Below are 17,524 nucleotides of genomic sequence, written 5' to 3'. Positions count from 1 at the left end.
ATAAAGTTCAGCAGTTCTAGTAGGTCTTTCCTGACATTTTGTTAGTCGCATCCTACAGCAAAAGCCATGGTCCGCAGAGAGCTTCTAAAGCATCAGAGGGATCTCATTGTTAAAAGGTATCATTCAGGAGAAGGGAACAAAAGAATTTCCAAGGCATTAGATATACCATGGAACACAGTGAAGACAGTCATCATCAAGTGAAGAAAATATGGTGCAACAGTGACATAACCAAGAACTGGATGTCCCTCCAAAATTGATGAAAATACGAGAGGAAAACTGGCCTGGGAGGCTGCCAAGAGGCCTACAGCAGCATTAAAGGAGCTGCAGGAATATCTGGCAAGTACTGGCTGTGTGGTGCATGTGACAACAATCACCCGTATTCTTCATATGTCTGGGCTATGGGGTAGAGTGGCAAGACGGAAGCCTTTGCTTACGAAAAAAAACATCCAAGCCCAGCTAAATTTTGCAAAAACACATCTGAAGTCTCCCAAAAGCATGTCGCAAAAGGTGTTATGGTCTGATGAAACCAAAGTTGAACTTTTTGGCCATAATTCCAAAAGATATGTTTGGCGCAAAAACAACACTGCATATCACCAAAAGAACACCATACCCACAGTGAAGCATGGTGGTGTCAGCATCATGCTTTGGGTCTGTTTTTCTTCAGCTGGAACTGGGGCCTTAGTCAAGGTAGAGGGAATAATGAACAGTTCCAAATACCAGACAATATTGGCACAAAACCTTCAGGCTTCTGCTAGAAAGCTGAACATGAAGAGGAACTTCATCTTTCAGCATGACAACGACCCAAAGCATAGATCCAAATCAACAAAGGAATGGCTTCACCAGAAGAAGATTAAAGTTTTGGAATGGCCCAGCCAGAGCCCAGACCTGAATCCGATTGAAAATCTGTGGAGTGATCTGAAGAGGGCTGTGCACAGGAGATGCCCTCGCAATCTGACAGATTTCGAGTGTTTTTGCAAAGAAGAGTGGGCAAATCTTGCCAAGTCAAAATGTGCCATGCTGATAGACTCATACCCAAAAAGACTGAGTGATGTAATAAAATCAAAAGGTGCTTCAATAAAGTATTAGTTTTTGGGTGTTCACACTTATGCAACCATATTATTTTATTTTATTTTTTTTATTTCCCTTTACCTAAAAGATTTCAGTTTGTTTTTCAATTGAGTTGTACAGTTTATAGGTCACATTAAAGGTGGAAAAAGTTCTGAAATGATTTATCTTTGTCTCATTTTTTTACATCACAGAAACCTGACATTTTAACAGGGGTGTGTAGACTTTTTATATTCACTTGTATATATATATATATATTCCAAAATATATGTTAATTTATTAATAAATAAATAAGAATACACTTTGTCCTGTCAGTAATAGACAGCCTCTCTTGTAGGCTGAGTAGAACATTCTTCCAATAAGGTCTTCCAATAGCCAGCAAACACATTGCTAATACACATATATATTAGCAATTCAGACGACTCACTAACTTGAAAAAAATAAATAAGTCCAACAGGATGTTTTAGCATGACAAAGTCTAACAGACTGGAAACCATACATTTATTGTTTATATTCTATATAATTGATATTTTATTAAACTGAAAGGAGAGCTGACACCTTACAACAAACGTATTTCTTTCTGAAGCCAACCTGTCACGTACACTTAACGAGTTTAATGTGTGTAAAAATTGTGCAAAAATCCAACATGAAATGAATCGCAACGACAGCATCAATAAGTTATCTCCATGTTATCAGTGGAACAGACTGGATAAATATCTATGTAAATTCAAGCCTAAAGCCTCAGGAATTACTTTTAATATGTCAACCTCTGTTCAATAAACCACTTTCAATCACTTTGTTGGCTTTTGACAGGAAACTGACAGGTAAACTGGTATAAAATGGATTACTTACTTTGTATTCGAAGCAGGAGACACATATGAACAGCAGGTCCAGGACCTTGTTCAGCTGCAGGGTGGACATGTATGCAAACCACTTATGGATTACACTCTGATCTGCATTCTTCATGATCCACAGGAAGCAGGTTAGTAGGTTTCGTGTGCAATCAGCACTCAGAGTGGTGTACATTTTAAGGGGCTGCAGAGTCAAAAACAATGATATTACTTATCATTAGTAGTCACACAATATAGCCCACTGATGCATTATGGCTTAGTTTACAAGTGGAGTGCAAAAATATTACAGCTACTGTGTACTAATATCGCTCAAGCAATAGTCAAGGACATGGGGGTGTACAGTGAAATGAATGTCTGATATTGAATGAGCTTAAGTCAATGGTGCGCTAAGCCACTGGTGCACAAGTAGTGGAATTCTTCATGTAGTTCTGTGCTATACCATTAATATTAATGGTTTACATCAAGTCTTAAAAAACACTACATTTTACAGCGGTATTTTGGATTGTGCTTGAGCGCTTAACTCACCACTAATAGAGCTCCCTGCACTATCGATTAATGTTATATGGTGCGCTAAAAAAGTTTCGTCAGCATTAAGATGCTCTGGTTAAACTCTTTAGCCATTCACTTATAACAACAAATAGTGCATTATTCTTAGATTGTTACGGAGAGCAGCATAATGCACCCTGCACTATTGATTGGGATCCACTAGTAAAGCCGTATATGTCTGAGTAGAAGGACAAAATGATAGAAACCCTTAAATATACATATGGTTGAAATAATGTTAAATACTGAACCATTTTTGAATGAATAGGATACTAAAACTAGCGGTTGATTCCTACAAATATATAACTAAACATGGTAAAATACTGCAGTTTATAATAATTTCTTCTAAAAATACATAACACAAGTCTTATAGCTTTATTCTTCTTTTTATATATTTATGGAAAATTTAAATATGGAAAATGATTTCTCTTTTTGCTTCCTCGTGCTTAATGTTGGCTAGACAGTCTCTATAAAGTAATGGGTGCCGCCATGCTCAAACTTAAGTTTTCCCCTTATCTACTTTCCTAGCTGATGAAAATTAAAACAGATAAAAAACATGCAATAAGGGACTACCATACAATCCCACACAAGAGCAGCCTATGTAGCGTTATTTTGAACATTTATGAGTCTGATGTTTTTTTTGTCATCATCTCAAGGACTGTTGATATGAAATTCTATTACCATGTTTTGCTAATATGTATCTTTAAAAGTCATAGTGATAATGAAATATATACCCATTTTGGGTCTAGTGTGGTGCCCCTACATATAATTATCACTGAGGTGTTTTTTGTTTTGCTTTTAGAAATAAGAGTCTGTCCAAACAAGGCTGTGTGGAACATAGGATTATCTAAAAGGTTTCCACGTGGCATTGTTTGCAGAAACAGAGATAAATAGAAAACATGGAGGTGCCCTTTACTTTATATAAACAAAAGTACTTTATAGAAACTAAACCTTTACACTTATATTTTCAATCTTTAACCAACTAATATAATTGTAAAAAAATACATCTACATATTATTCTAAGGCTAAGCTTTGCTTTGAATACATCACTATGTCTAGCATGTTTTTACTGTTTAGCATTGCTTTAACTACAAATCTGGAGCCTTACACACACCCAGCGCAGGTCTTAGACCCTAAGCAGAGTGTTGATTGGTGCACACACACTGAGCACTTACTTGCCTGTCAATCAAGCATGTACACAAACCATAAGCACCAATTGGATGCTCCAGATGCTACGAGATAGGTTATGTGAAAGATGATGACGTCTGATTTTAAATAAATAAACAAGCAAAAAAAAAAACGATGTATTAAAAATAACAAATTTATGGGAGATTTTTGTTTTTTGTTTACAAGCGCATACTTTACAGCACAAATTGTTCCAGATGGATTTAATTTACCACTTGGGGTCACAATATAGAGGCACCTCACTGTGCATAATTCTTGTACTATACTGTTTGTTTCTAACCGGGGTAGTTTAACACATTATTTAGCTGATGGAGGAATGCATGGGTCATTCCGTTAAATGTGACAGGAGGAAAAATGCTTAAATGCAAACATACAAACATCTATGATCTGAACATTCTGAACATACCACAGAAGAATATGTAACTGTAGACGTTTTCATGTTGAACTGATTCCCTGCTACAGCCATTGCGATACTTGGGTTAATTGTGCTTGGTGACTCAACTTCATCATCTGAACTTCGAGATTTTCCATTTCGAGCATCTAAAACTGATAATTTTATCAATGAAGTTTCACACATAAAGGACAGTAAAGTTAACCATTTCAGTTGCATACAGAGTAAAAACTATTCCCTTATGTCATATACACAGAACAATAATTACCCCTTAATTCCATATACATTTAGAGCAGTTAATAACTTTTCTGACAGCCACACATAGAGCACCTATTACTCATTCACATATAGAACAGTGATTCATCCTTCATGCCAGATATATATAAAAGACTGATTGACCCCCTTACTACTTGTCAGAGAGATGGCACTGATTAACAATTAATTATTAACCTCTATATGATTGGCATGAAAGAGTTCATCATTAATAAGACCTCATCTTGTGGAGGAGTAGGGGAGGTCACAGTAACAGACATGGTGCAGCAGCATGCCAATAAAGAAAAACATGAGCACTGGCATACTGCTAAAACAATTTAATACACATGGAAATGCCGTCCAACTACTCCTCACACTTTGATGCTTCACAAAATTCTGAAATTACAATCTATGAATTCCATTTAATCTGATGTATATAGTAGGTTAGGTTACAAGTGGAGCACAAAAATATAAGTGCTAACACCGCTCAAGTTAAATAAATAGCACTCCTATACTTGTGCTCATATGAAAAGTTTTCACTTGAGTGAAAGCCTCAGGCACGCTAACATCCTGGAGGTCGGATAGCACAGCCACGCTAACTCCCTCTCCACATAGACTTCTATAGGGACACTTCAAAGCCCTGTTCTGGCTTTCGCATGAGTGCTAATACTAAGTGCGTTAAGCCAAAAGCCAAGTGTGTTAAAGCCAAAGGTGCGTTAAAAAGACAAGAAGAGGTGGGAGGAGGAGGAGGGAGTGGCCAAGAGGGTGGGCAAAAAGGTATCCCATGAGGAATCGCCCCGTCCAAACAATCAGAGAGAGGAGACCACCCTGTTAGAGTTACCCCTAGACGGTTGCATTAAGCAGCCAGGGATAGGCAAGGTGTCCATACATGGACACTGGTGTCCATGACTAGCCCTTGCAGTGTCCGCCACAACCTTACTAAATCTTTTCTTTCTGATTAAATAATAGGAATAAAATAAATTATGTAGTGTGAATAAAGTTAGTGGCTTGTCAAGAGACTGCTAGCGATATTGGGTGATAAGTTATGGAATAAATAAAGCCTGAGTGAAATACTGGATGTGTATCTGCATCTGTATAATAACACCCAGCTCTATATAATGACACATTAGTGACACTGGCACATGCATATAGCCAGAGAAGGGCTGGTTATGGGGTCAGTGGTATCTGCATCTGCACAATAACACCCAGCTCTATATACTGACACAGAAGTGACACTGGCACATGCTTATAGCCAGGCAAGGGCTGGTTATAGGGTCAGTGGTATCTGCATCAGTATAATAACACCCAGCTCTATACAAAGACACAGAAGTGACACTGGCACATGCTTATAGTCAGGCAAGGGCTGGTTATAGGGTCAGTGGTATCTGCATCAGTATAATAACACCCAGCTCTATACAAAGACACAGAAGTGACACTGGCACATGCTTATAGCCAGGCAAGGGCTGGTTATAGGGTCAGTGGTATCTGCATCAGTATAATAACACCCAGCTCTATACAAAGACACAGAAGTGACACTGGCACATGCTTATAGTCAGGCAAGGGCTGGTTATAGGGTCAGTGGTATCTGCATCAGTATAATAACACCCAGCTCTATACAAAGACACAGAAGTGACACTGGCTCATGGGTATAGCCAGAGGAGGGCTGGTTATAGGGTCAGTGCTATCTGCATCAGTATAATAACACCCAGCGCTATACAAAGACACAGAAGTGACACTGGCACATGCTTATAGTCAGGCAAGGGCTGGTTATAGGGTCAGTGGTATCTGCATCAGTATAATAACACCCAGCTCTATACAAAGACACAGAAGTGACACTGGCACATGCTTATAGTCAGGCAAGGGCTGGTTATAGGGTCAGTGGTATCTGCATCAGTATAATAACACCCAGCACTATATAATGATACAGTAGTGACACTGGCACATGGGTATAGCCAGAGGAGGGCTGGTTATAGGGTCAGTGGTATCTACATCAGTATAATAACACCCAGCACTATATAATGACACAGTAGTGACACTGGCTCATGGGTATAGCCAGATGAGGGTTGGTTATAGGGTCAGTGGTATCTGCATCAGTATAATAACACCCAGCACTATATAATGACACAGTAGTGACACTGGCTCATGGGTATAGCCATAGGAGGGCTGGTTATAGGATCAGTGGTATCTGCATCAGTATAATAACACCCAGCGCTATATAATGACACAGTAGTGACGCTGGCACATGGGTGTAGCCAGAGGAGGGCTGGTTATAGGGTCAGTGGTATCTACATCAGTATAATAACACCCAGCGCTATATAATGACACAGTAGTGACACTGGCACATGGGTATAGCCATAGGAGGGCTGGTTATAGGATCAGTGGTATCTGCATCAGTATAATAACACCCAGCACTATATAATGATACAGTAGTGACACTGGCACATGGGTATAGCCAGAGGAGGGCTGGTTATAGGTTCAGTGGTATCTGCATCTGTATAATAACACCCAGTACTATATAATGACACAGTAGTGACACTGGCACATGGGTATAGCCAGACGAGGGCTGGTTATAGGGTCAGTGGTATCTGCATCAGTATATTAACACCAAGCACTATAAATAATGTTTATAATTTCAAATGTACCTTTGTGTCCTTCACTAAGGTCTGTACTTTGGAAAATGTCCGCCACAGCCTTTGTCTCTGCCTATCCCTGTAAGCAGCCGGATGATGAAATTATGATATCTGTCCTCTTTCCCCCTGAAACTCGCACACAGTGAACTCTTGAAAAAGGGTTTGTCATTTTTTCCTACAGTAGGTTTGGATAAGCCAACTTTTGTTAAGATTCTTTTTGCATGCAAATTGGTCCTTAGGAAACTTTGGGATAATCAAGCTGTTGTATTGAACAGAAACTGGACTCATTGGAGGATATAATGACTTTGAATAACCTTATTGATCTTTTTAACAAACTATCGGCTAGATTATGAGTTTTGCGTTATGAGGGGTGCGGTGCTAACTTGTACGTTATTGTCACCGCTCACTTCCCTACAGCACTGGTATTACAGGTTTTCATAAACCTGGCGTTATCAGGCAAGAAGTGAGCGTAGAGCAAAATTGTGCTTCATACCGCACTCCAATACCAGCGCTGCTGAAAGCTGCGGTGAGCTGGTTTTACGTGACCATGCACGATTTCCCCATAGACATCAATGGGGAGAGCCGGCTGAAAAATAAAGCAGCGTAAAGCTCCGTAACGCAACCCCATTGATTCCTATGGGGAAACAAAATTTAAGTTTACACCTTACATAAACCCCAAGTCTAAACACCCCTAATCTTACAATTATTAACCCCTAATCTGCCGCCCCCGACATCGACAACACCTACATTATACTTATTAACCCCTAATCTGCCACCCCCAAAGTCGCCACCACTATAATAAACATATTAACCCCTAAACCGCCGTACTCCCGCATAGCAAACACAAGTTAAATATTATTAACCCCTAATCTGCCGCCCCTAACATCGCCGCCACCTACCTACATTTATTAACTCCTAATCTGCTGCCCCCAACGTTGCCGCCACTATACTAAATTTATTAACCTCTAAACCTAAGTCTAACCCTAACACCCCCTAACTTAAATATAATTCAAATAAATCTAAATAAAACCTACTATCATTACCTAAATAATTCCTTTTTAAAACTAAATACTTACCTGTAAAATAAACCCTAAGCTAGCTACAATATAACTAATAGTTACATTGTAGCTATCTTAGGGTTTATTTTTATTTCACAGCTAAGTTTGTATTTATTTTAACTAGGTAGAATAGTTAGTAAAGTTATTAACTATTTACTAACTACCTAGCTAAAATAAATACAAATTTACCTGTAAAATAAAACATAACCTGTCTTACACTAACACCTAACCTTACACTACAATTAAATAAATTACATAAATTAAATACAATTACCTAAATTACAAAAAAAACACAAACACTAAATTACACAAAATAAAAAAATAAATTATAAGAAGATATTTAAACTAATTACACCTAATCTAATAGTCCTATCGAAATAAAAAAAGCCCCCTCAAAATAAAAAAAAACCTAGCCTAAACTAAACTACCAATAGCCCTTAAAAGGGCCTTTTGCGGGCCATTGCCCCAAAGAAATCAGCTCTTTTACCGGTAAAAAAAAAAAATACAAACAACCCCCCAACAGTAAAACCCACCACCCACACAACCAACCCCCCAAATAAAAACCTAACTAAAAAAAACTAAGCTCCCCGTTGCCCTGAAAAGGGCATTTAGATGGACATTGCCCTTAAAAGGGCATTTAGCTCTTTTTCAACTGCCCAAACCCCTAATCTAAAAATAAAACCCAGCCAATAAACCCTTAAAAAAGCCTAACACTAACCCCTCGAAGATCCACTTACAGTTTTGAAGAACGGACATCCAAGCCGGCAGAAGTGGTCCTCCTGACGGGCAGAAGTCTTCATCCAGACGGCATCTTCTATCTTCATCCATCCAGCACGGAGCGGCTCCATCTTCAAGACATTCGGCGCGGAGCATCCTATTCAATCGAAGACTTCTTCTCGAATGAAGGTTCCTTTAAATGACATCATCCAAGATGGCGTCCCTTGAATTCCAATCGGAATTAAAGGTGAAAAAATCCTATTGGCTGATGCAATCAGCCAATAGGATTGAGCTTCAATCCTACTGGCTGATCCAATCAGCCAATAGGATGGAGCTTGCATTCTATTTGGCTGTTCCAATCAGCCAATAGAATGCAAGCTCAATCCTATTGGCTGATTGGATCAGCCAGTAGGATTGAAGCTCAATCCTATTGGCTGATTGCATCAGCCAATAGGATTTTTTCACCTTTAATTCCGATTGGAATTCAAGGGACGCTGATTGGATCAGCCAATAGGATTTTTTCACCTTTAATTCTGATTGGCAGATAGAATTCTATCAGCCAATCGGAATTCAAGGGACGCCATCTTGGATGACGTCATTTAAAGGAACCTTCATTCGGGAAGAAGACTTCGATTGAAGAGGATGCTCGGCGCCGGATGTATTGAAGATGGAGCCGCTCCGTGCCAGATAGATGAAGATAGAAGATGCCGTCTGGAGGACCACTTCTGCTGGCTTGGATGAAGACTTCTCCCTGCTTCATTGAGGACTTCTTGCCGCTTGGATGAAGACTTCTCCTGGCTTTGTTGAGGATGGATGTCTGGTCTTCAAAACTGTAAGTGGATCTTCGGGGGTTAATGTTAGGCTTTTTTAAGGGTTTATTGGGTGGGTTTTATTTTTAGATTAGGGGTTTGGGCAGTTGAAAAAGAGCTAAATGCCCTTTTAAGGGCGTTGCCCATCCAAATGCCATTTTCAGGGCAATGGGGAGCTTAGGTTTTTTTAGTTAGGTTTTAATTTGGGGGGTTGGTTGTGTGGGTGGTGGGTTGTTTGTATTTTTTTTACAGGTAAAAGAGCTGATTTCTTTGGGGCAATGCCCCGCAAAAGGCCCTTTTAAGGGCTATTGGTAGTTTAGTTTAGGCTAGGGTTTTTTTTTATTTTGGGGGGGCTTTTTTTTATTTTAGGTAATTGTATTTAATTTATGTAATTTATTTAATTGTAGTGTAAGGTTAGGTGTTAGTGTAAGACAGGTTAGGTTTTATTTTACAGGTAAATTTGTATTTATTTTAGCTAGGTAGTTAGTAAATAGTTAATAACTATTTAGTAACTATTCTACCTAGTTAAAATAAATACAAACTTGCCTGTATAATAAAAATAAACCCTAAGCTAGCTACAATGTAACTATTAGTTATATTGTAGCTAGCTTAGGGTTTATTTTACAGGTAAGTATTTAGTTTTAAATAGGAATTATTTAGGTAATGATAGTAGGTTTTATTTAGATTTATTTGCATTATATTTAAGTTAGGGGGTGTTAGGGTTAGGGTTAATAAATTTAGTATAGTGGCGGCGACATTGGGGCGGCAGATTAGGGGTTAATAAATGTAGGTAGGTGGCGGGCGATGTTAGGGACAGCAGATTAAGGGTTAATAATATTTAACTAGTGTTTGCAATGCGGGAGTGCGGCGGTTTAGGGGTTAATATGTTTATTATAGTGGCGGCAATGTCCGGAGTGGCAGATTAGGGGTTAATAATTTTATTTTAGTGTTAGCGATGCGGGAGGGCCTCGGTTTAGGGGTTATTAGATAGTTTATAGGTGTTAGTGTACTTTTTAGCACTTTAGTTATGAGTTTTATGCTACAGCTTTGTAGCGTAAAACTCATAACTACTGACTTTAGATTGTGTTACGAATTTTGCGGGATAGGCTGTACCGCTCACTTTTTGGCCTCCCAGAAAAAGCTTGTAATATCGGCGCTATGGAAGTTCCATTGAAAAAAGACTTTACGCAAATTGCGTAAGTTAATTTACGTTCCTTCCAAAAAAGTGTGTGGTACAGCTTTTTTGACAAGACTCATTATAACCCATAACGCTGCTTTTTCACTCATAACGCAAAACTCGTAATCTAGCCGAATGTCTGGAGAATTAGTTAATTCCCCAAATGTCTGCACATTCAGGGATAAAAGCACCATCTACATTTATAACAAATATTTATAAACTTGTCAAGCACAAATAAAAATAAAAAAGAAATATAAAAAAGTAAATTTATGTTTACCTGATAAATTAATTTCTTCTACGATATGACGAGTCCACGGATTTCATCCTTACTTGTGTGATTTATCCTCCTGCTAACAGCAAGTGGCAAAGAGCACCACAGCAGAGCTGTATATATAGCTCCTCCCTCCTCTCCACCCCCAGTCATTCGACCAAAGTTAGGAAGAGAAAGGAAAAGCTAAAGGTGCAGAGGTGACTGAAGTTTACAAAAAATATATATAACCTAAATCTGTCTTAAAATAACAGGGTGGGCCGTGGACTCGTCATATCGTAGAAGAAATTAATTTATCAGGTAAGCATAAATTTACTTTTCTTCTACAAGATATGACGAGACCACGGATTTCATCCTTACTTGTGCGATACAATACCAAAGCTACAGGACACGGATGAAAGGGAGGGAACAAGACAGGAACCTAAACGGAAGGCACCACTGCTTGAAGAACCTTTCTCCCAAAACCAGCCTCAGAAGAAGCAAAAGTATCAAATTTGTAAAATTTGGAAAAAGTGTGAAGAGACGACCAAGTCGCAGCCTTGCAAATCTGTTCAACAGAAGCATTGTTTTTAAATGCCCATGAGGAAGCCACAGCCCTAGTAGAATGAGCCGTAATTCTTTCAGGAGGCTGCTGTCCAGAAGTCTCATATGCCAGGCGGATGATACTCTTCAGCCAAAAAGAAAGAGAGGTAGCCGTAGCTTTCTGACCCCTACGCTTTTCAGAAAAGACAATGAATAATGAAGATGATTGACGGAAATTCTTAGTCGCCTGCAAGTAAAACTTCAGGGCACGGACCACATCCAAGTTATGCAACATACGCTGCTTCTGAGAAGAAGGGTTAGGACATAATGAAGGAACAACAATTTCCTGATTAATATTCTTATTAGCAACAACCCTAGGAAGGAAACCAGGTTTGGTACGTAAAACCACCTTATCAGAATGGAAGATAAGGCGAGTCACATTGGAGTGCTGAAAGCTCAGAAACTCTACAAGCAGAAGAAATAGCAACTAAAAACAAAACTTTCCAAGATAATAACTTAATATCTATGGAATGCATGGGTTCAAACGGAACCCGTTGAAGAACACTAAGAACTAAATTCAAACTCCAAGGTGGAGCAATTGGTCTAACACAAGTTTAATTCTGGTTAGAGCCTCACAAAAAGACTGAACGACTGGAACATCAGCCAAACGTTTGTGAAGCAAAATTGACAAAGCAGAAATTTGTCCCTTTAAGGAACTTGCTGATAACCCTTTCTCCAATCCTTTTTGGAGAAAAGACAAAATCCTAGGAATCCTAACCTTACTCCATGAGTAACCTTTGGATTCACACCAAAAAAGATAGATATTTACGCCATATCTTATGATAGATCTTTCTAGTGACAGGCTTACGTGCCTGAATCTACGTATCAATGACCGCATCAGAGAATCCTCGCTTAGATAAAATCAAGCGTTCAATCTCCAAGCAGTCAGCTGCAGAGAAATTAGATTTGGATGTTGGAAAGGACCTTGAATGAGAAGGTCCTGTCTCACTGGGAAATTCCATGGAGGCAGAGAGGACATGTCCACTAGATCTGCATACCAAGTCCTGCGTGGCCACACAGGCGCGATTAGAATTACTGAAGCTCTCTCCTGTTTGATCCAAGTAATCACCCAGGGAAGGAGAGGAAACGGTGGAAACACATAAGCCAGGTTGAACGACCAAGGCACTGCCAAGGCATCTATTAGTTCGGCCTGAGGATCTCTCGACCTGGAGCCGTATCTTGGGAGCTTGGCATTCTGTCGAGACGCCATCAGATCCAACTCCGGTTTGCCCCATTGAAGAATCAGGGAGGCAAATACCTCCGGGTGGAGTTCCCACTCCCCCGGATGAAAAGCCTGTCAGCTTAAATAATACGCTTCCTAGTTGTCCACTCCTGGGATATAAATTGCTGACAGATAACAAGAGTGGGTCTCCGCCCATTGAATTATCTTGGATACTTCTAACATCGCTAAGGAACTCCTCGTTTCTCCCTGATGATTGATGTAAGCCACAGTCGTGATGTTGTCCGACTGGAACCTGATGAATTTGGTCGAAGCAAACTGAGGCCACGCCTGAAGCGCATTGAATATTGCTCTCAATTCCAGAATATTGATTGGAAGTAGAGCGTCCAACTTAGTCCGTACACCCTGAGCTTTCAGGGAATTCCAGACTGCACCCCAGCCTAGTAGACTGGCGTCCGTTGTCACTATCACCCATGAGGGTCTGCGGAAACACGTCCCCTGGGACAGATGATCCGGTAACAACCACCAAAGAAGAGAGTTTCTGGTCTCTTGATCCAGATTTATCAAAGGAGACAAATTTGTATAGTCCCCATTCCACTGTCCGAGCATGCACAGTTGCAGTGGTCTAAGATGAAACCGAGCAAATGGAATGATGTCCATTGCTGCCACCATCAATCCAATTACCTCCATACACTGGGCCACTGATGGCCGAGGATTGGATTGAAGAGCTCGACAAGTATTTAGAATTTTTTACTTTCTGACCTCCGTCAGAAAAATCTTTATTGCTACAGAATCTATCAGAGTTCCCAGGAAGGGAACCCTTGTCTGAGGGATTAGTGAACTCTTTTCTAGATTCACTTTCCAACCGTGAGTTCTCAGAAAGGATAACACTGTGTCTGTGTGAGACTTTGTTAGATGATAAGTCGACGCCTGAATCAAGATATCGTCCAGATAAGGCGCCACTGCTATGCCCCGCAGCCTGAGAACCACCAGATGGGACCCTAGAAGCTTTGTGAAGATCCTGGGTGCTGTGGCCAACCCGAAGGGAAGAGCCACGAACTGAAAATGTTTGTCCAGGAAGGCAAACCTTAGGTATTGATGATGATCCTTGTGAATAGGAATAAGAAGGTATGAGTCCTTCAAGTCCACAGTAGTCATATATTGACCCTCCTGGATCATTGGTAAAATTGTTCGGATAGTTTCCATCTTGAACGATGGGACTCTGAGAAACTTGTTTAGACTCTTGAGATCTAAAATGGGTCTGAAAGTTCCCTCTTTTTTGGGAACCACAAAGAGATTTGAGTAAAACCCCTGCCCCTATTCCAGTATTGGAACGAGACAAATTACTCCCATAGTAGAGAGGTCTTTTACACAATGTAAGAACGCCTTTCTTTTTTTTTTTATAAAATTTTTTATTGAGGTAACACATAACATTGGTACATTTACAGTGTATGGACATGTTACATCACATCATACATATAGGCAGTATTACGTATTATAACAATTAATGTTGACATGACCATAAATGATTACTTAAACCTCCCCTTTTTTTTTTTTTTTATTAAATAGAGAAAGAAGAAAAGAAGTAGAGATAGAAAAGGTTGATGACTATTCGACAAAGCGCGGAACCTGTATGAAATAGCTTGTGCACATTTTCATCCAAGATTTGTATCCTATGTTATACACCATATAGTTTACTTGCTATGTATGTACTCTTCCCAAATAAAAAACATCTCATGAAAAAAATCTTGTTTCATTATTTTCATATAATGGTATTCTTCCAATTGCAAGGTCTTATGTATAGTGTCTACCCATAAAGCTATAGAGGGGATTTGGTCTTGCTTCCAATGTTGTGCAATTAATATTTTAGCACTGTTGGATATGATTTGGAATAAGGCTAGGTATGCTGCAGGTAATTTTTTGGGAGGTTTATTTAAGAGCCACAATAAAGGGTCCAATGGAATGTTTGTTCCCAATATCTTCTCTGTTTGGGTTACTACATCTTCCCAGAAGAGGGTGATTTTCCTGCAACTCCACCAAATATGTCCCATGTTCCCTACCTCTTTTTTGCAGCGCCAGCATAGGTCAGATCTTTGCGGATATAAGGTCTTTAAACGTGCAGGGGTATAATACCAGCGATGTAGAATCTTGAAATTAATTTCTAAAATCTTGGCTGATGTAGAAGCTTTCATTGTTCTTTTAAATATTTTACATAAATCTCCAGGGGGTACATTGATTTTAAGTTCTTTTAAGAACGCCTTTCTTTTTATCTGGTCTACAGACAATCTTGAAAGAAGAAATCTCCCCCTTGGGAGAAATCCCTTGAATTCCAGTTGATACCCGTGGGTCACAATTTCCAGTGTCCAGGGGTCCTGAACATCTCTTGCCCAAGCCTGGGCAAAGAGAGACAGTCTGCCCCCTACTAGAGGGCCGCCCCTTCATGCTGTCTTGGTAGCGGCAGCAGGCTTTTTGGGTTGTTTACCCTTGTTCCAAGCCTGGTTGGGTCTCCAGACGCACTTGGCCTGAGCAAAATTCCCTTCCTGCTTTGTGGAGGAAGAGGAAGAAGAGGGTACTCCTTTAAAGTTCCGAAAGGAACGAAAATTATTTTGTTTACCCCTATTCTTAACAGACTTATCCTGAGGTAGAGCATAACCTTTACCTCCAGTAATGTCAGAAATGATTTCCTTCAACTCAGGCCCGAATAGGGTCTTACCCTTGAAAGGAATAGCCAAGAGCTTTGATTTAGATGACACATCAGCAGACCACGATTTTAACCATAACGCTCTTCGCACTAAAATGGCAAATCCTGCATTTTTATCCGCCAATTTAGCAATTTGAAAGGCGGCATCTGTGATAAAAGAATTAGCTAGCTTGAGAGCCTTAATTCTATCTAAAATATCCTCTAAGAAGGTCTCAATTTTAAGAGACTCTTCCAAGGTATCAAACCAAAAAGCCGCTGCAGTAGTCACTGGAACAATGCAGGCTGTTGGTTGTAAAAGGAAACCCTGATGAATAAATAACTTCTTTAGAAGACCCTCTAATTTTTTATCCATAGGGTCTTTGAAAGCACAACTGTCCTCAATAGGAATAGTTGTACGTTTAGCCAGGGTAGATATAGCTCCCTCCACCTTAGGGACAGTCTGCCAAGAGTCCCGAACGGTGTCTGAAATGAGATACATTTTCTTAAAATTAGGAGGGGGAGAAAACAGTATACCCGGTCTGTCCACTCCTTCTTAATAATGTCCGAAATTCTCTTAGGAACCGGAAAAACATCAGTGTAAGTGGGTACTTCTAGATATTTGTCCATTTTACACAATTTCTCTGGTGGTACCATAATAGGGCCACAGTCATCCAGAGTCGCTAAAACCTCCCGAAGTAACAGGCAGAGGTGTTCTAGCTTAAATTTAAAGGACATAACGTCCGAATCTGTCTGAGGTAACATACTTCCTGGGTCCGAAAGTACTCCCTCAGAAAAAATTTGCCTGACCCCCTACTCAGATCTCTGTGAGGGCACATCGGAAATAGCCAACAAAGCATCAGAGGACTCAGTATTCACATTAATTCCTGACCTCCTGCGTTTACCCTGTAACCCTGGTAACTTAGATAATACCTCTGTAAGGGTAGTTGACATAACTGCAGCCATATCCTGCAGAGTAGAAGAATTAGACGCATTTGAGGAACTCGGCGTCGCTTGCGTGGGCGTTAATGGTTGTGACACTTGGGGAGAATTAGATGGCATATCCTGATTCTCTTCAGACTGAGAATCATCCTTAGGCACACTTTCTTTACATAAAATATGCTTTTTACATTGTAAGGCCCTTTCAGTACAAGAGGTACACAAAGTAAGAGGGGGTTCCACAATGGCTTCTAAACACATAGAACAAGGAGTTTCCTCAAGTTCAGACATGTTAAACAGACTAGCAATAGCCACAATAGTCGAAAATCACCTTATTTGATTCAAAAAAACTTTTTCCAAAAAAACGTACTGAGCCTTTAAAAATAAAAAGCACAACAATTTTTCTAAACTGCCCTAAAAAAGTTTTTATCACTAAACGATTTTATATAACAGTTCAATTCTTCCAAAAATTATTGCATCCTATAAGCAAAAGTGAAATCACCCTTTAAGGAGACATTTTAATATCAAAAAATATACTTAAACAATGAAAACAGTCCCGGCACCTCGCCACAGCTCTGCTGTGGAGCCTACCTGCCCTCAGGGTACTAAAATTTGACTAGACAATGATCCAGTGACTGGAAAATAACTTTAGGCCCCACCGGAGCTGATGCCTGCTGGCTTCCTAGTGAGAGAAAACTGCGCGTCTGAGCTTGCTAAATAGGCCCCGCCCATCATGGACGTTGCATCAACAAACTGCCTAACCGCATGGGAAGCGGTTTGAATAAAGCCATGTGGTCCCCTGTAATACAATCTCATAACATAAAACTGTAGCCCTATTGACCTTAAATAATAAAGATACACAAGTCAAGCTGCCTCTCCCAGTGTCAAGCTCCAATATAGATATGCAAACCGTTAATATCAATATGTATAGAAAAAAATAGGCCTTTCAGTAACACCCTCAGTTTCATATAGGTCTACTGCTTACACCTTCCCTTGCAGGGAAAAAATGTCAGCCAGTTCTGATATAACAAGTCTCCTCAGAAATAAAAGACTGGACATACCTCAATGCTGCTTAAAGCATGACACCGTTCTCCACACTGAAGATTTCTCTTGCACTACCTTCAGAAGTTCTGTGGGAACCAGAAAGGATCTTAGTAACGTCTGCTAAGATCATTAACCTCAGGGTAGAAAAATCTTCAT

The 17,524-nt window shown here is 39.8% G+C and overlaps 1 protein-coding gene across 1 annotated transcript in view; it reads right to left on the bottom strand.

The window, feature by feature from the left end:
* The window catches only part of DOCK8 (dedicator of cytokinesis 8), a 515,743-nt gene that overhangs the window by 241,732 nt on the left and 256,487 nt on the right, over positions 1-17,524 (bottom strand). The window contains exons 31-32 of the mRNA XM_053699981.1: positions 4,051-4,190; positions 1,918-2,100 (exon numbers count right to left, since the gene is read on the bottom strand). Of these exons, the coding sequence (XP_053555956.1) occupies positions 1,918-2,100; positions 4,051-4,190 (323 nt within the window). The remainder of the gene's footprint in view (positions 1-1,917; positions 2,101-4,050; positions 4,191-17,524) is intronic.

The sequence above is a fragment of the Bombina bombina genome, chromosome 2, assembly GCF_027579735.1.
Source record: "Bombina bombina isolate aBomBom1 chromosome 2, aBomBom1.pri, whole genome shotgun sequence".
Lineage (NCBI taxonomy): Eukaryota > Metazoa > Chordata > Amphibia > Anura > Bombinatoridae > Bombina > Bombina bombina.
Note: the sequence above shows the minus strand (reverse complement) of the source record. Positions and strands in the feature narration are given on the sequence as shown.